Genomic DNA, 25,562 nt, shown 5'->3' with positions numbered 1-25,562 from the left:
TTCACTGGGTTTAACATCCTGCAATTCGTAATTAACACCTGAATTCTCATTTAATTGAGCACAAAGTCACCACAGAGCCTCCTCACAAAGCACCCCCAGGTCACTGAGTCTCCTGAAGGACACAAGGAATTCCTATTCTGGGCACAGATCACGGAAAAGAAACTTTGTTTGATGTAAAAAACAACTTTGCATAAATTCCTCCAAAATAGCCCATCCAGCCACACAGCAAAATTGGAATCAAAGCCACCAATTATCACAAAAAAAGCACCTTCATCTCAAGAACTGCTCACCCCAGGAAGCTCAGTCTGAGTTTGAAATGTATCAGGACTAATTTGATCATGCACTTGGTTCTATCCACGCTGGTGATCCACTGTTTTCCAACAATCCACATTGTTCCCATCAGTATTTTACATTTCGTGGCATGGATTTATCCATGGCATTGCTCTCCCACCACCCACCCCCCACCCAGTGCCCCCCAAAAACCCCACAACTGCTCAAATAAGGAAAAAAAAAAAAAACCAAAACCCCACTAACAGCCATACTGTGAAACCAAAATACTATTTAAAAAAAACAAATGGATGACAGTCCAACAGTTTGCAGGATTCAAAACTGACTCTACAAAGTAATTGTCTACCTTGTAGAAAGGATTTCCTTTTATTTGGAAAATGAGCAATTGGAAATTGGAGAGAAGAGATAAAAACAATCTTTAGATGCTCTGAAGTTTTGCCTACTGAAGGATTAAAACCGTAAATAAAAAGGTACCAAGCCCTCAGAGTTCACTGCTCACGTGAAGCTTCTTCCATCTCTTTCTTGACCTTTTTAAAAACCATTTTCATGTCTGGGAAAGGAAAAAAAAATGAAGAATTATTGAGAAAAAAACCCAGCAGTTGTTTCTTATTCAGGCATTGCACAGAAATGCTCTAAATAAAGTTTAAACTCAACCCAAAGTCTTGAGCCTGGCTTAGAAACCGTGCGAGTGCTTTGGCAGTGAAAGGTGAGATTGTGTATAAAGGTCATGAAAATTGAATTTAAATTAGCTTTTGGAACTCAGGCACCCTGTGGGGATCAATTCCAAGCATTCTGGGCATTTTTGGGGGCATTTTTGGGGGCATTTTCTCCCAAGGCAGGCTGGGCACAGCCCCTCCTCAGGCCATACACACCTGCCTTGGCTGGGAAGGCTCTGAACATCCTCTCATCTGAAACTCTTCTGCTGCTGCATCAGCCCCACGTTTTCATATACTCTAGCACTATCTTCTCTCATTCTGAAATGAAATCAGGATTTAGAGTCCCACCAAAAAAAAAAAATAAAAAAAATCTTATAATACACAAAAAGAAATGTCCTATAATACACACCCCATAATTCAGAGACAATTAATTTTACTTGATTTATTTCAGAGGCAAGCCCAGCACAACAGGGCAGGTTCTGGGGTAACTCAGCCTCGTTTGAGGTCTCTGAAGAGGAGAGAAAACAGCTCAAAAACTGAGGGCAGGACTGGACTTACTCTGGACACGTTGGGGTTGGGGTGCAGGGGGGGAGAGGGCTCTGATCCCCGCCCGTCTGGTCCGATAAGGAATATTTAATGTTTGTGTACTCGTGACCTTTCCTCTTGCTCTTCTGTGAAGCAAAACACACAACAAAAAGCCAGGTTTGGGGTTAATCCCAGCAACCAATCATTGAGAAAGTGCAGCAATTCCACGAGGAGATACCCATGGGTGTTTTTAGGTTTATCTGTGAGGAGAGAGCTCATCCTGCAGTGAACACATCACTGAGCACACCTAAACCTGATAAATCCCCATTTCCACCCATCCCACCATCTCCAGCAGGACACACCAACCCTCTGAATGTGCTCAACCCTCATCTCCTTGGCAGAAAAATCCCCATTTCATTCTTGAGCAGCCAGTGGGCTTCCCACTGACCTCATTTCCAGCTCGGAGCTGGGGCCAACAGAGCAACACCATTGTTTGCAGGAGCTCTAATAAAATAATATCTGAGCCCATTAGGTTTGATATAAAAAGCAGCCAAGCTGTTATTTGGATGGTGCACATATGCTCCAGGCTGCAGCCAATTGTGCTGGCACCCAGCTCCAGATCCTGCCAGGGAACCACGCTGGGAAAGAAACGGGAGATGGATTTTTCCTCTTCCCAGGCATCCACAAGGCCTGCAAACACTGAAACCTGCAAGGTGGAAAATGAAGTTTTGCAGAGAATTTGGGGGCTGGGGAGGGGTTTGTGGGTTTATTTGGGGTTTTTTAATGCTGCCAACAAGTGCTGAGGAGTGACCCGATCTCACAGCAGAGGAGTTCTGGCTCCTGAATTCCCATTAAGAACATTCCTGGGATTGAGGCTTTTCCAGGATGGACTCCTGAAACTCCCTCAGCTCATTCTGCTGATTCTCAAACCCCTCCTAGCCAGGATTTATGACAAAGCTGTCCCGAGCAGTTTGTGGGAACAAAGCTCGGGAAAAGATTTGTTGAGCAAACCTGGGTTTGCTTCATCGAACAAAGTCTGGGAGACAAAGATGGATTGGTGGACACAGGGAATGCAGGATTTGTGGGATGGATGGATGGGACACAAGGAATGCAGGATTTGTGGGATGGATGGATGGATGGATGGATGGATGGATGGATGGATGGATGGATGGATGGATGGAATGCAGGATTTGTGGGATGGATAGATAGGTGGATACATGGAATGCAGGATTTGTGGGATAGATGGATTGGACACAGGGAATGCAGGATTTGTGGGATGGATGGATGGATGGATGGACACAAGGAATGCAGGATTTGTGGGATGGATGGATTGGACACAAGGAATGCAGGATTTGTGGGATGGATGGATGGATGGATGGATGGATGGATTGGTGGACACAAGGAATGCAGGATTTGTGGGATGGATGGATGGATGGATGGATGGATGGATGGATGGATGGATGGATGGATGGATGGATGGATGGATGGATTGGTGGACACATGGAATGCAGGATTTGTGGGATGGACCACAGGACATTTTGCAGGAACCAGCTGATAAAGAGGAACTAACCCAGTAAGTGTTGCAAAGTCCCCAGCAGGGAAAAAGACACTGAAAAGAGTAAAAATCTGGGCTAATTAGCACAGAAAGCAAAAGGTACAAACCCCAGCTGCTCTGAGGTCAGGGCAGGGAGCAGCAGGGACAAGGAGAAAACATCAGCTCTTTATCACAAAACCAGGAAACTGCTGTAAAACCCCCCAAACTGCAGTGCAAGGAATCCCCTGAGCAGGAAGGGGCAGGGGAAGCTCTCTGTGGCTCTCACCACTTATTCCCAAACATTTCTGATCCCTCCACACTCCTGGCAGTGCTTTTTGTTGGACCACCACACTCACCCTTTCATTTTCCACTCCAATAAACTGATTTCCTACCAATAAACTCCCAAAACTGGAATTGGAGTGATCAGCATTTGATTTTCCCCTTTGAGGAATGCAGGGAACAAGCTCTGAAATCTCCTTAAAACACAAAGAGCACGAGGTTCTGCTTTAATTAACAGACCCTTATCTTTTATTCTTCCTCCACAGGAAATTTGATAACAGGAAGGAAATTTGAGATACGGGGACAGGGAGAGTAGGAGAGAATTCCACTTAAATTAAGGAGAGAATTCTACCTCATATTTTAAAGAGAAAATTCCACTCAGTAATTTAAGGACAGGATTGCACTCAGTAATGTAAGGAGAGGATTCTACCTGGTAATTTAAGGAGTGGATTCCAACTGATAATTTAAGGAGAGGATTCCACCTAATAATTTAGGGAATGGATTCCAATTGATTTAAGGAGAGGATTCCACTTAATTTAAGGAGATGAATCCACTTGATAATTTAGGGACAGGATTCCACACAATGTTTTAAGATTTCACCTGATAATTTAAGGAGAGGATTCCACTTGACAATTTAAGGAGTGGATTCTGCATCATGCTTTAAGATTTCACCTGGTAATTTAAGGAGAGGATTCCACTTGAAAATTTAGGGAGAGGATTCCACACAATGTTTTAAGATGATTTTACCTGATAATTTAAGGAGAGGATTCCATTTAATAATTCAAGGAGAGGAATCTACCCAATAATGTAAGGAGAGGATACTACCAAATTTAAGGAGAGGATTCCACCTGATAATTTAAGGAGAAGATTCCACCTGATAATTTAAGGAGAGGATTCCACACAATGTTTTAAGAAGATTTCACCTGATAATTTAAGGAGAGGATTCCACTTAATAATTTAAGGAGAGGATCCCATCCGATAATGAAAGGAGAGGATTCCACCAAATTTAAGGAGAGGATTCCACTTGATATCTTAAGGAGAGGATCCCACCTACCAATTTAATTATTTCTCAAGCACAATGAACTAAAATACAGGAGACAATTCACACCTTCAGCCTTCCCAGAACACAATTCCCAGCACTGCTGCTCCGGGCTGGGATCCTTTGGGAGGGACCCACCTGCTCCTCCTCGATCCTGCGCTGGAGGGTCTCGATGTAGTGCTGCACTGCCATGTAAATGAACCTGTACTGGGCCTCTGTCTGCACCATCCCTGAGCGCTGGGACCTCACCATCTGGATGGTCTTGGGGACATCGATGTCACAGTCCACCCCTGGGCACATCCACGGCGTTGGGGAGAGCAGGGAAAAGAACCAAGGTGAGGGTGGAGCTCACCTGAACCCTCCATCGGCGTTGCTGGGGTGGATCCGGGAGCGGGCAGGGAAACCAAAGGGTTAAAGGCAGGGCAATCAAAGGGTTAAAGGTACCTTTCTCTCGGATGATGTCAATGAGGATGTCAATGACAATGAAAGTTCCTGTTCGACCAATCCCAGCACTGGAAGAAGGAGAAAAAAAATGGAATTTTATTGTTTTGATCTTTCTGAATGCGCAGCAAAACCTCAGGTAAAGGAATTCTGGCATTAGGAGACAGGAGGTTTGCAAATTATAGCCAGGGGCTTCCAAATTCTAGCCAGAGTCAAACCAGAGACCCCAGGGAAGGCACAGAAATCAGCACTTCTGTCCCTCAGTGTTTATAAATCAGAAAAAAAACTAAGGTCAGATCTAACATTTCTCTGCCTAAAAATGGTATCATTTACAAGGTGAGAACACCCAAAATGGACAGAGCCTTCACAGGTGGGATGAGATGCCAGAATTCCCATGATCCTGCACTTGAAATGCTCCAGCCAGGTCTGGTCCCATCTTCTCATCCAACAGCAGAAATTTTCATTTATCCAAAGGTTCAGAGCCTGAAATCCCTTCCCAAGGGGACCCTGTGCCACCCCCCCAGAATGTGACACTGCACAGACAGAAACCAGGGAATTCTGAGCAATTCCCAGGGAAAATTGTTCTTTTTAAAGCTCTCAGCTCCCTGGGCCAAAAGGAGGAGCGGCAGGAGCCTCACCTGCAGTGCACCACGACAGGTCCTGCATCAGGGATGCTCTCCTGCTTGTGGTGCACCTCCTCCAGGAAGTCCAGGACGCCGCCGGGGTCGCTGGGGACGCCGTGGTCGGGCCAGGTGCGGAAGTGGTACTGCCACACCGTCCTCTCCGTGTTGCCCTGCGGCACAGGGACACACACCTGCTGCTCCAAACACAGCTGGCTGCTCGTGGGGCACAGCTGAGCCCCCCAAATCCGGCCCGAGCGCAGCTCCGCAAATCCCAAAGGAGGGAACAAGGCCTGGCCTGGCACATCAGTCATTAAATCCCTCAAATTAAATAGCCCAGAGGTCAGGGAGCAGGACAAGATTCCTGTACTCCCCAGATTTTTTGGGATACACCATTGTAGGGAAAATTCCTCTTGACAGCATTAAATCCTGCCAGCTAAGCAGCAACATCTCTATGTTCAGTTTTGTAATAATAAAATCCCATCATTCTGTTTTATTAGGGAGGTCTTGATGAGCTAAAATAAATGCCAAGACTTTTGCTGCAGGAGCAGGGAATTTTTCCCTTCAAGCACCCAGAATTCCTGCTTGGCCACATCTCCCTTAAGTTTGAAATACAGAGATTCACAGACAGCAGCTGAAATTTCAGCAGGCAAACCTTAAGAAAGGGAGGCTTGATGTGACAGGAATCCATCCCCAATTCCCCTGGTCTGCTTCTCCTCCCTGATCCAAACTGTTCCTTAACAGGAATTGCCATTTCCACACTGTTTTCTCACCTTTTTATCCCTTCCCTTAAGTGAATTTTCCACACACAACTTTTCCTTTCAGTGCCACCATTTCCATGAGGGAACAAGTGCCAGGCTGGATTGAAGTGCCCTCAGTTAAAAGCATTTTCCCTCCTCCCTGATTCCCTGCAAGCTCTGCAGCAGCTCCTCTCCTGCCAAAAGCTGCTTAGGTAGGAGAATCTTCAATTATCCCAAGGGCAAAGAGAGAAAGATGGATGGAACTGAACGTGGAGCTTCAAAGAAAGGCAGGGCTCCATTTATTCACCTCCGAGTGCTTTTATTGATTCCAGGGAAATGGGCTAATCCTGACATTTTTTCCTTTGGTGATCCACAAGCTGGGCTGAAAGGACAGAGCTGTTTTTGTTCTCACCTGGCCAACTTTGGAAAGTTTCAGCTCCCTCAGGGTGTAGTCGTGGGCTGCACTCTCCTTCACGTTCCGGACACGCATCACCCCGTACTCCTTCAGGGAATATTCATCCGGCCAGTACTTCACACACTTACTCTGCAAGATTTCAAATTATAAAGGAAAAAAAAAACCAATAAAAAGAAAAGGAATAATCAGGCAGGAAAAAAAAAAAAAAAAGTTGCTTTGCAAAGTGATTAATTCAACCCTGAAGGTTTTGTTTTTGTTTCAGAGTCCACAGAGGACAATCAGCTGATGAGGTGAGGAATATTTTAATGGGGAGTTTCTCCTCTCCATAACAGCCACTGGATAATTTCAGACAGGTACAGGTCACCTCTCCTCTTAGCACATTTTTGGGATATTTTACACCTGGATATTTTCAAAAGCTGGGGATTAAAATCATGCTTTTTGCACCCCCTGTCACAGGTCTTAAAATACAGAATTCAGTCCCACAGCCCAAACCCTACAGGCTGCAAAAGAAATAAAGGTCAAAGGTACAAATCATTCCCAGTGGAAATTAAACTTGGATATTTGCTTTTCCATGGCTTGCAGCAGGAAGGACTGACCCAGCTCTGGTTCCATCACCAAAGATGGAAACTCCTGTAAAGGGAGTTTGTGGGTCTGTAGGTTCTGAAATGCAGAGTTTTTGGTGTGCTGCTGCTCCATCAGGATTGTCTCTGCCCAGGGATAAATTCCATCCACTGAGGAATGGATTCACCCATCAGCACCTGGATTTGGCTCCTGTGACAGGTCAGGAAAGAGCAACTCCTGGGAATGCAGCGTCCAAGCAGGAATTACTGCAGGAGCAAACACCAAATCCTACAGAGCAATAGGGTCTATTTGCAGTTATCCTGAATATTCAGGAAAAAACACAGCACAGGGAAGCTCCTCCTGGCAGCCCAAGGCAGAGAAGATGGCTGAACACATGCCCACGTAGGCAACAAGATGCTTTCCTGCTATTTTTGCCCTTCTTTCCCTGTCACAAGGGGAGAAACAAGCAAATACTCTGAAACTGAAGCAAATACACTGATTTTTGGGGGGTGCCAGCAGAAATAACTTTGCAGTTTTCAATGCAGAGCTCTGAACAGCAACATGATGTTTTAAAATAAGCTTTACTCTGCTGGAAGGGTTGCTGAACTGCCTCCAAAAACCCCAAAACTCCTTTAATTTCTAAGGATTTGCTGCTTCTGCACTTTAAAGCACATCCAGGACTTGATGCAGGGCTGGGATGTTCCACAGTTCCTCCCTTCCTCAGGCTATGGAGGCAGCTCTGCTGCAAAGGTTCTCTCTTCCTGCAAACAGCTTGGCCTGAGATAAAAAAGCTTTGATTTGATACCAGGACTGGAATTTGCAATTCTTTAAGAAGTGAAATAGGCATCACAAAAACAATCAAGGGCACAGAAAGAAGCAGCAATGCAGCACTGATGAATTAAGGTGTTTTCTCCAGCAAAAGGGATGAGCAAACTTTGGGGGGAAAAAAAAATGGAGAAATTGCAGAGGAGCAAAGGCCATTCAGGGGGTTCTTAAAAAAATAATAAATAACTTGAAGGAAGAAAGGTGCATTCAAATCAACTCCGTAATTTATTTCTCCTCTTCCAAAACAAAGATTAGCACTGGGAATGGGGAGCTTCTCCTCTGTCAGTGAATTCCAAGGAAGGAAACACAAATCCTGTCCCTTTATCAGGGGGATGAAGTGGCAAAACTTTACAAAGACTTTAAAAAATAAATACACAAGACAAAGTCCAATGGCTCCAATAAACAGCACCAGTTTGAAGCTTTGACACCTTAATTAGGGAGAGAATCCTGTAAAATTTTCTGTTATTTGTCTTCAGCGCACTCACACAAAGTTCCTGGGAGTGAGGACCCCCTGCAATCATCAGTCACCCACAGAAAAACTTCAGCTCTTAATTTGATTTTCCCCACAAATGATGCTCCCCTAAAAAAGCAACAGTTTTCTATTCAGGAACAGATAATGAGAATAGGGAGAAAGGTAAAAACGTGGACAATAGTGTGTGGAAGAAGCAGAGAAATTTAAAAGGAGAGAAGGGACAGTATTTATCAAACAGAAAAAAGATCAGAAGCAACAAATTCCAAAGATAAATCCTTACAAACCCCAGGAAGCTGTGTGTGGCTGCTGCCAGGATATCAATGTTCAACTATTCCTATTCCTTCCTGCCTTGTATCATTTGAAACCAGAAACAAATTAAAATATCCCCAGGTTTGCCAGAGGCCAGGGAGCAGGACAAGATTCCTGTACTCCAAAGGGAAGTGGAGATTTTTGGGATACACCATTGTAGGGAAAATTCCTCTTGACAGCATTAAATCCTGCCAGGGCAGCTCCCAGCTAAGCAGCAACATCTCTACGTTCAGTTTTGTAATAATTAAATCCCATAATTCTGTTTTATTAGGGAGGTCTTGATGAGCTAAAATAAATGCCCAGACTTTTGCTGCAGGAGCAGGGAATTTTTCCCTTCAAGCACCCAGAATTCCTGCTTGGCCACATCTCCCATAAGTTTGAAATACAGAGATTCACAGACAGCAGCTGAAATTTCAGCAGGCAAACCTTAAGAAAGGGAGGTTTGATGTGACAGGAATCCATCCCCAATTCCCACAGACACCAATAAAAAAAGGACACTCAGCACCTTCCAGATTTCCAAGGAATCCTGTGCCTGATTCCAGTCATAAATCAATTCATCCCTGTCAGATCAGCTCCTGAATGTCAGAATCTTTCCCAAAGCCAGTTGGAGTTTGGTTTTACCTTTCCTCTTTCCACTTCTTTCGTGGTCATGACAATAACTCTGGAATTCTCCTGGAACACCATCCTCCAGAAATCATTCACTGTGTTCTGCAGGCAGCCTTGGGTAGCAATGTAACTTTTTTTTGGCTTTGAGTTGTTGCACTTGGTTTCAAACTCAGGCTAGAGAGGGGAAAAAAAAAAACCAAACCAGGAATTCAACAAATTGTGTGTGGTGACAAGATTCCCTTGGATTTAGGGAAGAGGAGGTGGGAATACACTCAAATCCACTCACCATAATAATATTAGCATTGATATAGTCTGAAACGGGTTCATTGGGATCACCATCGTGGAGAACAACTCTGGTGTGATCAACTGCAAAAACACACATGCATGTCAAGCACTTGCAGCCCACAGTTGTGAGCACATAGCAGCTATTAATTAATTATCAATCCTAGTAAATAAGTGATCAAAATATTCCAAATTGCCTGTTCTGTTTCCTTTAAAGAAGCTGCTGTGACCAGCTGGACCAAAACATGTCCATGTCTGGGAATTCAGGAACACTCAAACACCAAGTCAAGGCAAAGCCTTGGGATTTGCATGTGCCAGTTCTGGCCTCCAAATTAATCCTCTTAAATTTAAGTATTCCAGCCTGTTGAGTTGAGGGATATGAGGCTTTTAAATGAAGATAAAAACCAACATTACAAATATCTACAAAGTGCAAATGTGTGAACCCAAATTGGAAATCACTGGATAATCCTGATAAGAGGGAAAATTATCATTAAAGAGAAGCCAAAGGCCAGTGGCACTTAATTAACCCTGTACTAATGAGGAAAACAAACCAGAGTAACATTAAACGGCAAGGAAGGGTCGATACTCACAGGGTAAAATGTTTTTGTATCTATTTTTGTTCTTGTTTTCCTGGCGCTGCCCTTCCTTGCGGCTGTAGAGGAGTTTGCATTCCTGCTGCTGCAAGGTCTGAGGGGAGAGCACACACAGGGGGGCTCAGGAACAGCAGGATGGGCTGGCCCACGCTCACAGCAATCCCAGAGAAAAGGCAGGAGAGGGGCATTAGGTGGTGGGCTACCCATAATTTATTTATCCATGAATTATCCCAGTCAGGAACAAGCTGCAGCGGGGATTTTCTGGGACACAGCGTCCCAGGGACAGCAGCAATTCCAAACTTCCATGGCAAATCTCCCCACTCCCAAAGCTCCCTGGAGCTGGAGGCACCAGGATCCCAATGCTCTGCTCCAAGTTTTCATCCCCAAAGCAGTTCCTGGTCCCACTAAAAGGAACACTCGGGCTTTGGGAGCTGCTCCCCTCATCATTCCCACCCTCCAGACTCTTTATTTAACTGGCACATTTGCTCACTCCTGTCTCAGTCTGATACTCCCTCACTTGATGACCTTGGATAATTGGGCTGATCCTAAAGGCAGCGAAAGCAAAAGAAATTGAAGAGATGAAAAGTTTTCAAGCTTGTGACAAAAGGGCAGGAAACAGCTCCCAAATTCCAGCCTGTGGAATTCCAGGCAAAAGGTCTGAGAGCCAAACTTTCTCAGCAAGTTAAAGAATTGGAGCAATTAAATGTGTGTGGAAACCACATCTTCCTTCCTAGAGTTAATTATCATTGCTTGGAGCATCCCTGAGGAGAGATCCACGAGCAGCAGTGATCCCAACAAGCCCATTCAGAGCCATAAATCTGAATATTCTCCTCCACCTCACCACAACATCCCAGCACTAAGCTCAGAAATAACCATTTCTCAGAAGGAAAAACACTACAAGGGCTGTGAACATCCCTGTTCTGGTGCTTCCTGGGACAAGAGGAAGCATTCCTGCCTGGAGACAAGTGATTTAAATTCACCATCTGGGCTGAGCAGCACAGACAGGGATCCATGGGCAGCCTGGAGTGTGCTCCCCCCTCCTGCCACCATGGGGGACAGCTGGAGCTTCCCTGAGGGAATGGAAAACAGGGAAAACAGGGCACTGAAACTGCCAGGAGAGGGCTTCAATCCCAAAAAAACGAGGGTTAGTGCTGAGCTCAGTGACAGCAGCAAAGGGGAAAAAGAAGTGCAATGTCCCACAGGAAAAATTCTTCATTTATTTGCTTTTCCTGCTAGACTTTTCCTTGGACTGAGAAATCCACTCCAAGAAAAATTTTTTCAACGTGAAGCAGAGGTCAGGAAAGAACTGTGAATTAATAGCTCAGTTGTGTTTTGCCAAACCAACAATCCCTTCCCACACACACACAACCTCTGCTGACTTCCTTCCCTCTCCAGATGGAATTCTGGCCGTTCTGACCATCCAGCAGCCCTGCATCAAGGGCTGTCCCCTCTCTCTGGAAGGAGAAAGGAGAAATCTCAATCCTCATTTTATCATTTCCCAGTGCCATCACCTCACCATCTGCCATTCCCCTCACACACCTCTGTGCTAATTCCTTCCCTTTCCATGGATTAATTTTCCCTCTCCTGGCAACAATCAGAGCACACTGCACATTTAGCCAATGGATATTTCTGAACAAGGAGGGTTTCTCCAAGCATGGTCACTTTGCAAATCCATCACTATTCAGGAAGTTTCTCACAGCAGCCTCTCTGGAGCTCCCTGAGCACTTCCCAGTTTCCTGTTGCCATCTGCTGGTGGAATTCCAGACTCCACTGGTGGTTTTGTGTGTGTGTGAGGTACAAACCAGTCCATTATCCAGCCTGGAGTGCTCCAGACCAGGCTGGATGGGGCTTGGAGCCACCTGGGATAGGGAAAGGTGTCCCTGGCCATGGCAGGGGTGGGGTACAATGGGATTTAAGGTCCCTCACAACCCAAATCATTCCACTGTCTCAGGCTGCTCCAAGCCCCAGCCAATCTGGCTTTTAACACTTCCAAGGACTGGGCACCCACAGCTTCTCTGGGAAGAGTTTCTTCCAGATGATGGAAGGATTTCTTCCCAATATCTCATCTAAACTTCTCTTCTAGTTTGAAGCCATTCTCCTTGTCCTTCTGGAAAAAAATTGGAATTTTGCCGACAGAGAGAAATGAAACACCAAAACAAACCAAAATGAAACCTCCAGAAGTCCAAGAAATGCATATAATCCATGTTGTTTTATCCCAGAGCTTTCTACCCCTTCCCAATGGCTTTAAGATCCTCAAAAACGAGCATCAAAAAGCCACAAGGACAACGGATGGACTGAGAAATGGAAGTGTCTCTAAAGAAACGGCTCCCAACTTCCCAAACTGCAGAAGGAATGGGAAGGATTGTCCCGGTGGGACAAACAGGGAAGGACATCCAGGAGGATATCCTGGACAAAAATCACTCTGAGAATCAGGGAAAAAAAAGGCAAATATCTCAAGCCACGAGAGTGGAGCTGGCAAAGCCCTGGAGATGGGAGTAAAGCCATGGATGTGAGGGGATGGAAAGGAGGAAACAGCAGGAAAGCAGAACCCAACTTTGGCAGTGTGAGAGTGAACACTGGAGGGAAAAACTGCAGGAAACACTGCGGGAAACACTCCCTGGAATGTCAGGAATCACCTCAAACTCTTCCCAGAAGCCCTGCTTGACTTTATCCGTGGTCTCTGCCAGCTTGCTGAGCTCCCTGACGCGGCTCTCGATCTCGGCAGCGTTGATCCGGGTGGTGTTCAGGGGCTGGGCACACACAAACACCACAGGTCAGCCAAGAACAGCCATGCAAAGACAGCTCTAACACAAATCCCTCAAAATGAGGATATTTTAATGGGATTTTAGGATCCAGGCTTTTTTTTTTGGATGTCAGTGTTTTGGGATTCGAGCCAAGGGCAGTGAGGAAGGGGATGGTGAACAGTTGGTTTTAAAGCGTCACAGTTTTTATTTAATTATTCATTTAATTATTTAATGCATTAAATTGTCTCATTTCCGGACATGCCCTGCAACTCTTACAGACCAGGAAATTCTGCACATCAGAGACAAGACAATCCCTTCCCAAGCCTAACAAAAATTTACTTTTTCATCCATTTCATGAAGTTCAACTCCTCATTTTTTTCCCCTCAGAAAAAAAGCCTTGCAGAACATATGGAAAAGCTGCATTTCAACAACACATCCTGCAGATGGCAAAGCTCAGGGGTGGCCTGTCCTCCTCACCTGCTTGAGCTGCAACACAGTGCCCAAAGTCTCCACCATGGGGTTCTTCTTGTAATGCTCCACCAGATCTGTCAGAGAGTCAAACTTCTCCCCTCCACCAACGTCGTATTTGAGATCCTGAAAAGTCAAATAAATAAATATTTGCATATATTTGTCCAAATAAATGCATTTCCCACCACCACAGCCACAGCACCTCTAGGCTGTGCCTTGCATCAGAAATAACCTCCAAAATTATGTGTGGAAGGCTCTACTGAAATCCTTCTGCTAAAGGATAGAACTTTAATAAATAGAAACAGACACGCTGCAGGACATTTCCTTTTTTTGCCATCTCCTTGAAAATCGGTTTATCTGCTTTTTTTAGAGAGCTGATTCCCTCTGAACCGGGGCTCAGGCAGCTCTGGAGCTACAGGATGAGAATCCAAGAATTAGAGATTTGAATTGATTTCCAAAATTAAGTGTATGATTGGGTCCTGAAAGGCTGGCACTGCCTGGCACCATCTCTATTTTAAGGAAGCAAATGCCAAATTATTTTCCTCAAAGGCAGAGATGCTAACTGCAAGTCAGAGGGATTTTCTTGAAAAAATAAACATATTCTGTTAATTCAGCATTTACAGTCCTGGTGGGTCATTTCTACCTCCAAACTACTTCTGTTACTGCATTTTAGGTGTTTTTATACAATTTGGTTATTACACTGCCTTCGGGCACAACAGAAGTAAAAGAGAATAAGAAAAATCCATGTTTTTTTTAAAAATCTATGATTATTTTTTAAATAGCAGCCCATGGAGACAGATTAAATATGAAAACTGTAATTTAGTAATATTTCAGTGAAGAACTACCTTATACTAAACAGAAGATTTAGATTTCAGGGCATTCCTTGGAGTGAACACTCATTTTCACAGACTGTTGATCATCCATCAGGTGTAACTGCCTGAACTGACAGCACAGAGACATCTGTGGATAAATCTCCATTTATCCAATCACTCCTATTTTGATCAAACCCATCCAGGAGACTGCAAAGGCTCCCTGAGCACAGCAGAGTGTGATTTGAGCCAGAAGGCCCTGACAGGAGCCAGCCAGCCAAAAAATATTGGAATTTTGATGCCATCAAAGGAGACATTTTGATCAAAGGGATGACCTGCAGCAAAAGGGGAAAAGGGGAGTGGATCCAGAGCCCGTGGAGTCGCTGCTGTTCCTACCTGGCAGTGGATCATGACGTGTGTCACTTTGGATTTGCCGTCGTTGCTCTCTCCCTTGTCATCCCCCGTCCTCACAGAAAGGACAAAGTCCCCAGGGTGGCTCTGGCTCTCCCTCACCAGGAAGCTGCCATGCTTTCCTTTCTCTGTCAGGAGTTTCTCAGCTTCTCTCCCTGAGAGATGCCCGTGAAACCACCTGGAAATGAAGAGGTGAGACACCCTGCTTAGCTTTCCGGCTGAATCCGTTTGTTCCAGGTGTTTATTATGGAATTGAATCCTTCTGTTCACTCAGCAGCAGCCGGGTCTAGGGAAAGCCTCGGTTGGTAAAAATAATAAATAAAATAAGCTTTGGAAGTGTCCAGGTGCACATCAGTGAGGACAGAAACACTTCAAAGCACTTCCATGGAGTTTCCTACAAGTTTCCAGTGAAGCTTTGATTTGGATCCTTCACAACAATCCAAATAAACACCAGGTTACACTCCAATCTTCCCCTCAGTCAAGGCATTCATTCTTTTATTTCCTTCATGAAATTTCCCTGATAAACTTGTGGAAACCTCATACTTTTGAGACCCCACCCTTCTATCCCATTAGAAACTGGAGAGGGTAATCCCAGCAACCCCAATTCTTCAGGAAATAGGCCAAAAAACCATCAATCCTCCCCACCTCTGTTAAGGCATTAAGAGAACTTGTTTGATTATTTTTCCTCATTTTTTCACTTCAAGGAATAAACAGGTATCTGCTGGTTTAGTTCTGACCCCTGATATTTCCTCAAATCCAGAGTCCCAAATTCTCCTTATTAACCACACTCCTCAAAACAGGAGTTTGAGGAATCTGAGGATTTGTGCAGCCCTCACTTTCTACCCACTGCTAGGAAAAGCACAAAAAGTTATGCCCAGAAATATCCCTGGGAATTCCTTGCAGCAGCAACAACATCAGAACTTCTCAGATTAAACATTCTCCCAGTGAGAATAAAGGGAATTTTGCCCTCTATTTCAGTCCTGTCCCACCCAAGAAAGAATCCTGAAGGGAACAGGTTCTGAGGCCTGGATTGCTTCACCTTTAACCACATTTATTCATCTATTTTGCAAGAAACCTCCCTGAAACAAATCCAAAGTCGTGGCCACCCTTTTCCCAGAGGGAGGCAGAAGAGGGATTAACACAGCATTTATTAAGCAGCACAAGGACATGGAGGTTCCACCATTTCTCTGACCTTTCTGAGGTGGGATCAGCACAGTTGAGGGGATATTTCAGCTCGATGACATCTCCATTCTTTTCCTTGAGCTGCCCATGGTGCTCCATGTAGTACTGCACCAGCTCAGCCAGCGTGGCAAACTTCTCTCCGCCGTAGAGGTCATAGTAGTCACCTGTGTTCTGGATCTTGATGTGGGTCACTGCTCCAGTTCGTCTGAGATTTGAAACAGAGGACACCAAAACCCTTCCCAAGTCAGCCGATCAATCAATCAATCAATCAATCACTTTTAGATTTGGTGATGCCTGAGGTGGAGAGATCCATGTTCACAATTCCAGCATGGAGCTGCTGCTCCTCTGCTCCAGCTTCTCTGCCCACCAGGCAGGGAGAACAGGAGAAAAGTTCTGAGCTGGAATTGGCAGCACAAACCAATTCTGTGCAGACTGGAATTGGTCTGCAGCCCCAGGAGCCCCACCAGAAACCCCTCAGAGCCACACAAAATTCCACACACGAGCACAAAGTTGAATATTCTGGACATCCAGCAGAGCTGGTTTGCTCCTTTCTCCAGAATTCCCACCAGCTCCCAAAGTCTCTCCCTCAGGAAATATTTGCCTTTGCCTGCTGCCACAGTCTCAATCAATATGAAGGAAGAGCAGCTCCCAGCAGGAATCCCCTCCTGTGCCACAAGGGCTGTTATCTCACAAGTATCCAAGCAGCACAACTCTTATCACCAATCCCACTTTTCCCTTTTCCTTTATCTACTTCCTCTTGCTGTCTTTTCCCCATCCCTACCACGCAGTGTCAGGGGACAACTGCCACAGAGGGCCTATTTTGGAAGCTGAAAAAGCCACAGTTGCCCTTAAAAACTTGCTGACTCTTCCTGTGCAAGGAGAGTCTGGATTTCCTGCTGGATCACTAATTCCCAACACCTCTGGCTCCTTCCAGCTGGTGACCAAATGGATTTGTAAAGGGCTAAAAGCAATGTTATTATCAACCTGCTTCTGCTTCTCCTGAGCATTTCTGTCCTGCTGTAAAATCAGAATTCACTCCCCTCCAATTTAGAGCTGAGTAAAAGTTTTTGAGAAGCTCTTCAGGGAAAATGGGAGAAAAAGAAGAGGGAAAAGCGAACAACACTAAAAAGTGACCAGAGCATTCTTTCACCTCTTTCAAGGAGTTCACCCACAGCTCCTTCTCCATAGGATAGCAATAAATTAAGATTATTACCAACCTGGGGCAAGACTGGGAAGAGCCAAACTCACCTAACAGAGAGTGTGAAGTCTCCTGGGTTACTTTTGCTGGGCCGTGCCAAGAAGCTGCCATCGACTCCTCTTGTTAACAGCAGGTTTTCTGCCTCCACCCCAGTGATGTTTGGATGAAACCATCTACAAGAGGTTAAAAAATAAAGAATGTTAATAAATAAACAGCAGGTTCTCAGAGTTAACTCACAGAGAGCAATGTGACAGCTTGCACACTGAGCTTTGCACCTAAATTAATAAAATTTCGTTATTAGTTTCACATTGCAACTTTATGCATTGCAACTTTCTGTAAGCCTAAGAATTACACTTATCCCCATTCTGATTAAAATGATATCAAAGGTACACAACATAAACACAGACCAGAAGTGGTATTTCCTTACTCCAGCAAAACACAGCACACAAAGAAACTGAAAGACAAACAGGAAAAATACCTAAAAATAAAAACAAAACACCCAAAGTGACACTCGACAACATTTTGAAGGTTAAAAACTGAACAAAACCTCATGGTTTAGGGCACAGCTGAGGGGGCCAGGAAGGAACTGCCTGCGTGGACACCCCACTGCTCTTCCTCGCAGGGATGTGGGGCCAGGGTTGGGTCTGCCCTGTTTAAATACAACCCCAGAGGAATCTCCCATTGATCCTCACCACCCACAGACTGCTCTCAATGACTATCCCAGAGCCCAGGCAGAGCTGGGGCCAGCAGCTCCGTGTCCCCACCTCTGGCATTGACTTTGGGACTTATTTGGGAGGCACTCGGTGCCACCGCTGCCTCTGCTCTTATCTGGAATTTGCCCGTTTTTATTGCAGCCCTGAGGGAGTTCTGCATGAAAGGGTCTGGGGAGAATTTTCTTTCTAAAATTCTAAGAATAAACTGTTGGTGTGAGCAGCTCGACCTCAGCTCTGCCACTTTTGCACTCGGCAATTAAAAAATCACATTTAATTTTCAGAGTTAAATCCTCGTTGTTGTGTGCTGAAAGAACCCAGCCTGCTCCTCTCTCTGTTCACCTCTGGGTTTTTCCAAAGTACAACAAAATATATCCAAAAAAACTCCACAGGCAGGCTCGTCACAGAGAGAGGAATGTTATATCCAGAAAAATGGAACAGCATTCCTGATCCTTCCTGATCCAGTCAGCATTTCAGGCTAAATTGCTAAATCAGCAAAATATGAGAGCACAGGTCTAAATTTAGGGTTATTATTTCAATTGTTGCAGCAATTCCTTCTCTACTGAAGAGTTGCCAATATTCCCACCAAAGCCTTCTCTTCAGAAATGTTCTGGAGTTTTAGGATTCTAGAAAATCCAAATCCCTAGCAAGTCATTCATCAGGATCCTTTTCAGAAATAAATTGTGTGAATCTTCTTGTGAATCTTTTCTTCCCCTAGTTCATAATATTCTACTTGCACCATGAAAATCTAGTGAATAGTCCCCATCTTTCCCTGAAGAACAACACAGAAATTATCAAATTTATGCACAGGACATGGAAAAATACATTCAAAAATACTTCCAAATTATCACAGCAAATGGGAATGAACTAATGAATAATGTTACATTTACCTAACAATTATTCAAAGGTCAAGGAAAGTTCTCACAAGAGAAACTGCACAAGCATCAGTACCTGGCATGAAGTGAACATTAAATAACACACTTCAGCCCACAACAGGTTGCCTGGAGAAGGTGATCATATATTTACCACATTTCTACTCCCAAAATTTTACCTTTTTTTTTTTTTTGTTTCTGTTTTTTCCATTAGGAAAAAACAAACACAAAAGGAAAAAAAAAAAAACACAAAAAGCAAAACAAAAAATTTGCAGTAATATTTTGAAATTTGAAAGGTTTTTAAATATGCACAGGAATCAAGAGAAACCTTGGTAAATTTTGTAGTTTATGGCAAAAAAAAAAAGTCTAAATAGACAGAGGAGAAATTTTTGAGTTTACAGCAAAAAACTGTCTAAAGAGACAGAGGAGAAATTATTGTGATTGCTTCTTCAGATTTATTATATTGAAATTGCATAAACTTCAACCAGTGAAATATCTTCTGTATCCCACCCTGAACCTTAAGCTGTGCATGAGCTGTTACAGCAAAGGAAAAATAATAATTTATGTACAGAGATAACTACAAATAACCTGTTATTTAACCAGCATTTAAAGGAGAGCTTAAACACACAAAAACCCTATAGATGGTCCAAAATCTCTCTCCCACATCCACACCAAGACGCAGCAAAGCCAAGCTACACCTGGGAGGGATTTCTTGCCCTTTATGTAACTGTGGCTCTGCTGGCACCTCGTCCTCCTGCTCCCTCAGCTCCGTATTTTTGGCTTTGAGTAGGAAGCTGCATTTGTCAGGCACCCCAAATAGCAGAATGGGGGTGTCAGGGATCCCTGCCAGCGGTTCCGGCCGCCAGGAGGATCCTCCTTGAAGCGCTGCCATCCCTTGTGCTCCCAACCTTGGGGGCTGCAGCCCTTCCAAACGGGGAGGGCACAGCCAGGACCCGCTCTCACGCTTCCTTTTATAGGGATGGAATGCATTTTGGGCTTTTTTGTGCTCTTTTCCCTGCCCGTGGCCGTGGCAGCAGGTGCAGAGTCGGTGCCCCGGCCAAGGGCAGTGAATACAATCCCAGGGGTCACCCAAACCCACGCCCTTGGCAGGGCTGCTCCTCACCATCCCTCCCGCAGCAATTCCCACTCAGGGGCTGGGAATGCATCACTGCCAGCCCACAGTGAGCTCACAGCAAGGTGGGGATGTTGGTAAGAAACAAGGGGCTCAAAATCAAGGGGGTGTCAGCAAAGCGAGGAAATTTCTGATGGGGAAAAAAAAAAAAAAATCCACGATGGAAAATCCACAGCGATCCCTTTTTTTGTTGTCGTGGTCCAGCAGGATCTGTGCTCCCTAAGTCACACGCTGCCAGCACATTTCTCTCTTACCAAACCAAAAGAAATAAATCGATACAATTTTCCACACGGTGATTGGGGTTTTTAATCACCTTTGCAAGAGCAAAGGAGAGATGAAATCAGTTCTGTCTCAGCTGTCACAGCCCCAGCACTGGGGATGTGCTGACGGGTACTTTAATTACTCCTATTTATAGGCTCATCAGTTGATATTTCCCAGCTTTTTTCAGTCTCCCTCACAAGTTGCAGTTTAGGGCTCTGAGCAGACTAACAGTAAATATTCTGGCAAGGAGGAAACTCACAGAGCTGCCCAAAGGTGACTTGTAACCTGTGAGCAGGGACATCCAGAGAGCACAACATAGACTAAAAAACCTCCATACAGTTCAAAAAACCCCAAATCCTACTATAAATGGCCATGGATTGAAACCAATTCACCCAGATTCACCATCTTGAGGAGAAAAGAGAGAGGACAACTTACCCTTGGAGAAATTATAATTTAATAGCTATTAGTTGTAGAGGTGAATCAATTGAAATTGTGGCTGCCCCATCCCTGAAGTGTCCAAGGTCAGGCTGGAGCAATCTGGGATAGTGGAAGGTGTCCCTGCCCATGGCAGGGGGGGAAATGGGATGAACTTTATGATCCTTCCAACCCAAACCATTCTGGGAATCTCAGAATAGGTCGGTTAAAAAGGATAAATACATTTATAGTATTTTCTATGACAATAATTCCTCTAAAGCTCAAAGCTCACCCAAAAGAACACCGGGTACAAATATCAAAATCCATCAAGGACAGTGAGAAGCTACAACAAAGAAACGGGTTTGGCTGTTCGTCGCCGTGCTCTAGCAGTGCCACAAGGGTTTGAAATCAGAGCGAACGCTGATAAGTGATTAAGAGCGCAGGTGTGGGGAGCTCAGGGACACTCCGGGCCGTGTGTTAGGGTCGGTAAATCAGCGCTGCTGGCCCTCGACGGAACACGAACCCGGCACTGAGCAGGTCCCAGTCACCAACAATCCATCCCTCGGGCTCCATGGGGACATTCACGGGAACCCCCCCAAACCGGGGCACCGGGGCAGCTCCGGCCACCAACGAGACACTCGAAGCCCCCCGATCCCTGCACCCCCGGGAACGGGCGGGGAGCGGGATCGGGGAGCGGGGACATCCCCCGGGAACGAGCGGGGTGGGGGCTGCGGGAGGGGAACATCCCCCGGGAACAGGCGGGAGGGGGCTCCGGGACCGGGACATCCCCGCGGGAACGGGCGCGGTGGGCGCTGCCGGGGCGGCTCCCGGGGCTCCTGCCCGCCCGCAGGGAGCAGCCCCGTCCCCGCAGCCCCGGGAGCCGCGGCCCCTGCCCGCCGCCCTCCCCGCCGGCGCGGCCGCCGCTCCCGCCTCACCTCCGCGATGTCATCTTCCCCCGTGGCCCCGGCGGGTCGCGGTGCGCCGGCCCCCCCGCGCCGCCCGCCGCTCACATGGGGGTCCCGGCGGGGCCGCGGCCTTCGGGCGCTGCGGGGAGCGCGAACAACGGCGGCCTCGGGCCCGCGAGCGCGGCGCGGCCCGCCCCGCGTCACCGCCCGCGCCGTCATCGCCCCGCGCCGCGCCCCGCCCCGCGCCGCGCCGCCGCTCCGCCCGGGGGGCTGCGGGACCCCCGGCGCTGGAGCGCGGTGGTACGGGAGCCTCGCCCGCACACGGGGCAGGGCGCGGAGCCGGCCGAGCCCCGGGCAGACGCCGGTTAAGCGGCGGCGGCGCGGCGGGACCGCTGTCCGGGCCGGGGGTCCTGCAGCCCCCGGAGCGGGCGCGGGGTCCGGTGTCCCCCTCGCTGGTGACCCGGGGCTGCCCCGGACAGCGCGAACGGTCCCGGACTACAAGTCCCATGGTGCCCCGCGCGGCGCGCTGACGTCAGACGCCGCGCTGTCCTTAGCCCGCGCACCCGGATGTGAGTTCCTTTTGCTCCCCCGGAAGGTGAGGATGGCGGAGCTGGCGCTATCGGCGCCCGGCCCATCGCGCTCCATCCGCTGCCATCCGCCAGCCGGCGGCCCCGCTGCGGTCACAGGCGCGGCCCGGCAGCCTCGGGGAGCGGCGGATGGGCGCGGGAGTGGGGAGGAACGGGAGTGTCGCCGGTCCGAGCGGGCCAGGCCGCGGCGGGATGTGGAGGCCGCGCCGGAGCTTCCCGGGGAGCTGGGCTGGGGCTGGACGGGGGAGGCCGCTGGGGCAGGGCCTGGCAGCTCAGCGGTGCCGGGGCAGAGGCGGCTGCAGGCTCGGGGTGTGTTTGTGTGTCCTCGGGCTTCCCACCGAGGAGCGCTTGGAGTGTGCTGGAGTTGTTGTAACCAGCGTGCAGGAGCAGCTTAAAGCCGTGTAGAGTCGCACAGGGAGCAGGGCTAAGTCAGCTGCGCCCGGAGGAGGTGGCTGACAGCTACTAGAAAGGTGTGAAGGATGGTTTGGATTGTTTTATTTTTATTCTGTGTGCTTTGTAACAAGCTCTAAACCCTGCTGTCCGTGATCGCAGATGGCGGGCGAGAAGGCGCCAGAGAAGAAGCCAGGTGAGAAGAAGCCGGCCAAGAAGAAGGGAGGGGAGAAGAAGCCGGCGGAGCAGAAGCCAAGCCAGAAAGCAGCTGGGGACAAGAAGAAGAGAGTGAAGAAATACCATGCCAGCCGTAACCCCGTCCTGGCCCGCGGCATCGGGAGGTATTCCCGCTCTGCCATGTACGCCAGGAAAGCCCTGTACAAGCGCAAGTACACGGCCCCAGAGACAAAGGTAGGGTGGGGAGCTCTGGGGGGAATAATGGGGTTTATCGTGGTGCCTTTGGTTTGAAATGTGCTGAGTTTTCCTTGTTCTTTGCGCGCAGATAGAGAAGAAGAAGAAGGAGATGCCCCGTGCCACTATCACTAAGCCAGTGGGTGGAGACAAGAATGGAGGCAGCCGGGTGGTTAAAATCCGGAAGATGGTACGGAAAAGCACCGGGATGCTCGTGGTTTGCTGCAGGGGGCTTTAGGCTGGGTGGTGAGCCTCGTGCTTGGGGGGATGCAGGGGCTCAGCCTGTGCTGTGCTTTCTGTAAGTACAGACCCAGCATTTGTGGGAGGTGGTGGGAATTCTCTGTCCTGTGTGTTGCTGTGCCATGGTGGAAGTACACACACAAATACAGAGCTGGACACTAAATATTCTAAAATACCCAGTGTGTTTCCAAGCCCATCTGCAGCAGAAATCCTTCAGAAAGCTGAACTTCGGGGAAATAGGGAAACCCTTTTTGAGGAATCAGTGTGCTGTGAGACACATGGGTGGTACAAGATGTTTGTCCTGTGCTCCCAGCCCAGGTACTACCCCACGGAGGACGTTCCCAGGAAGCTGCTGAGCCATGGCAAGAAGCCTTTCTGCCAGCACAAGCGGCGCCTGCGCTCGTCCATCACCCCCGGCACGGTGCTGATCCTGCTCACCGGCCGGCACCGCGGCAAGGTGGGCACTGCTCCTGCTCCCAGCCTCTGGCAGCCTTTCAGCACCCTCAATCTCCCAGCTGGGCCACTGGGTGTAAATGTGTGACTTCTGTCTGGGTGTTTTCCTTGTCCAGCCTTTAGGGGAGGCAGAGGTGAAATGTTTGTAAATTAAAGTTGTTCTGAGCAGAGCTGGAAGTAAAACAGGCTCAGCCAGTTGCTTGGACACAATGCAAAGAGTTTTGCTGCAGAGCAGAGCCTGTTTCTGTTGCTGCTCCTACAAAGATAAAATTTTGTCTTACAGCAGTTACTGCAAAGGAAAAATTAGTTTCGTTCCTAATCTGATTATCAGGGTGTAATGGATTTTTATATTGGGTTCTCCATCCTCAGGATGGACCATCCTGAATTCTTGTCACCATCCTGAATTCCTGCCTTGAATTCTCTGTCTTTGATGTTCATGGTTCCATAAAGAATGCTGTCAGAGAAGGAAATTGTGACCAGAAGGAGCAAAACACAACTGGGGAATGGCTCTGAGTGAAGTTACAGAGTCCTTGTGGTGTTTATCCAATTCCTGCCTGTAACTCACACAAAGGATTTGGGTGCTGGGATGGCTGTTGCCATCCTGTGGGATGGGGGAAGAGTTAAACTGGAGTCATTGGCTTTGCTCAGCATTGAGAGGTAAAGCTCATGGAGAGTCACACTTGGTAGGAGAGGAGGCACCTGGAGGTGCTGGGGCTTGGATCCCAAGGTGGCAGCTCCTCAGGTGGCACAGCTGACCCACACCTGGAGCACTGGCAGTGCTGGTACCAGTAACAGCCACAATCCCTTCCCAGTTTGGCTGTGGTGTGGCAGCACTGGGACCTGAGGATTGATGTCCTGTCTCATTTCTTTACAGCGTGTTGTGTTCCTGAAGCAGCTTGATACTGGCCTTCTGCTTGTTACAGGTAAAAAATTGTATTTAAGCACGGTATTTTTGTTCTGGGAGAGTTCTTTGGGTCTTTTAAGTTGAAGTTTGTCTCTGGAGTCAGTAGTACAACAGATGTGCATGTGTTTGGTGTGGCACATCAATGTGGAATCACGTTTTGTGGTGGAGTCACCACTCCTGGGGGTGTCCAAGGGACAGCTGAATGTGGCACTCAGTGCTCTGCTGGAGTTGGCAGTGTGGTGATCTGTCAAAGTTGGACTTGATGATCTTGGAGATCTTTTCCAACCTTAATGATTCTGCCATTTGTGACTTTGCAGGGAGGTGGAGAGGAGATAATTAAGCCTCATTATCTGACTGGAAGAGCTCAGAAAGGAAATTTTTGTATTTCTAGGGGGCTTTGACTGTTGAGATATTATCTGTAGGCAACTCTGAAGGAATTGGTCATCACATAGACTACAAAAATTCAGCTTCAAGGCAGTGATTTTCCCCAGAAAAGCTGACCTTGTTCTCTCTTGTCTTCTCTGCCTTCAGGCCCCCTGGCTGTCAACCGTGTGCCTCTGCGCAGGGCCCACCAGAAATTTGTTATTGCCACATCCACCAAGGTGGATCTCACTGGGGTGAAAATTCCTAAGCATCTCACGGATTCCTACTTCAAGAAGAAGAGGCTGAGGAAGCCTAAGCACCAGGAAGGAGAAATCTTTGACACTGAGAAAGAGGTAAGGGACAGAGTGGTTCCTTCTTTTTCAATGCTCCAGGTTGGGTTGGAAAGGAGGAATTAGCAGGAAAAAAAACAGTGGATTGTAAGTGGTCATTAATAAGGTGAGGTGGTGCCATGAAAATGAGGTAACCTTTAAAATTTGGGGGGTTTTCTCAGAGGAGAAGGAGCTAAATGTCTTTTTTGACCAAGAAATGCTGTCACTGTGTTGGCTCCAAGGAGCATTTCAGTGCTCCACCACCTTCCCGTTATCGAGAACAAATGGGGGAAAGATTTCTTTAAAATCCCAAAACTCAGGGTTTGCCCTGAATTTCCTCCTCTCTCTAAAGGATCCTGCAGTTTCTCCCAGGGTTTTAAGGTTGCTCTCTGTGCTTTGCAGAAATATGAGCTGACGGAGCAGCGCAAGACAGACCAGAAGGCCGTGGATTCGCAGATCCTGGCGCGGATCAGGAAGGTGCCTCAGCTCCGGGGGTACCTGCGCTCCACCTTCTCGCTCTCCAATGGAGTTTATCCTCACAAATTGGTGTTCTGAGCCTCATGCAAGCACCACATTAAAGTCCAAGGGAAAAGA

At 47.2% G+C, this 25,562-nt stretch overlaps 2 protein-coding genes across 2 annotated transcripts; one reads left to right on the top strand and one right to left on the bottom strand.

Annotated features, from left to right (window-relative positions):
• Nucleotides 1-626: 626 nt before the first annotated feature.
• PTPN11 (protein tyrosine phosphatase non-receptor type 11) lies at nt 627-21,481 on the bottom strand. Its single transcript, XM_064726914.1, has 16 exons — nt 21,322-21,481; nt 17,048-17,170; nt 15,810-16,004; nt 14,603-14,795; nt 13,407-13,523; nt 12,822-12,935; nt 10,183-10,279; nt 9,597-9,676; nt 9,326-9,484; nt 6,535-6,666; nt 5,401-5,555; nt 4,766-4,833; nt 4,460-4,611; nt 1,503-1,615; nt 1,161-1,262; nt 627-838 (listed from the first exon to the last, which is right to left on the bottom strand). The coding sequence occupies exons 1-15, from the start codon at nt 21,333-21,335 to the stop codon at nt 1,193-1,195; spliced, it is 1,782 nt and encodes a 593-aa protein (XP_064582984.1). The 5' UTR covers nt 21,336-21,481; the 3' UTR covers nt 627-838; nt 1,161-1,192.
• A 294-nt stretch (nt 21,482-21,775) lies between these two features.
• On the top strand, nt 21,776-25,562 carry RPL6 (ribosomal protein L6). The gene is made up of 7 exons (XM_064726915.1): nt 21,776-21,886; nt 22,431-22,679; nt 22,771-22,869; nt 23,233-23,376; nt 24,247-24,295; nt 24,808-24,992; nt 25,371-25,562. Exons 2-7 carry the CDS (start codon nt 22,431-22,433, stop codon nt 25,521-25,523), a joined length of 879 nt encoding a protein of 292 aa, XP_064582985.1. The 5' UTR covers nt 21,776-21,886; the 3' UTR covers nt 25,524-25,562.

The sequence above is a fragment of the Zonotrichia leucophrys genome, chromosome 15 (assembly GCF_028769735.1).
Source record: "Zonotrichia leucophrys gambelii isolate GWCS_2022_RI chromosome 15, RI_Zleu_2.0, whole genome shotgun sequence".
Classification (NCBI taxonomy): Eukaryota; Metazoa; Chordata; class Aves; order Passeriformes; family Passerellidae; genus Zonotrichia; species Zonotrichia leucophrys.
Note: the sequence above shows the minus strand (reverse complement) of the source record. Positions and strands in the feature narration are given on the sequence as shown.

Excerpts from the sequence above, each read along its gene's own strand:
- PTPN11 (XM_064726914.1), bottom strand. Across the intron at positions 14,796-15,809 it reads GCTGATCCCACCTCAGAAAG|GTGGTTTCACGGGCATCTCT; the intron begins GTCAGAGAAATG and ends CTTCATTTCCAG. Across the intron at positions 6,667-9,325 it reads AAGAAGTGGAAAGAGGAAAG|AGTAAGTGTGTGAAGTACTG; the intron begins GTAAAACCAAAC and ends GAAATCTTGCAG.
- RPL6 (XM_064726915.1), top strand. The coding sequence starts at position 22,431 with ATGGCGGGCGAGAAGGCGCCAGAGAAGAAGCCAGGTGAGAAGAAGCCG. Across the intron at positions 23,377-24,246 it reads CCGGCCGGCACCGCGGCAAG|CGTGTTGTGTTCCTGAAGCA; the intron begins GTGGGCACTGCT and ends ATTTCTTTACAG. Across the intron at positions 24,296-24,807 it reads TGGCCTTCTGCTTGTTACAG|GCCCCCTGGCTGTCAACCGT; the intron begins GTAAAAAATTGT and ends CTCTGCCTTCAG.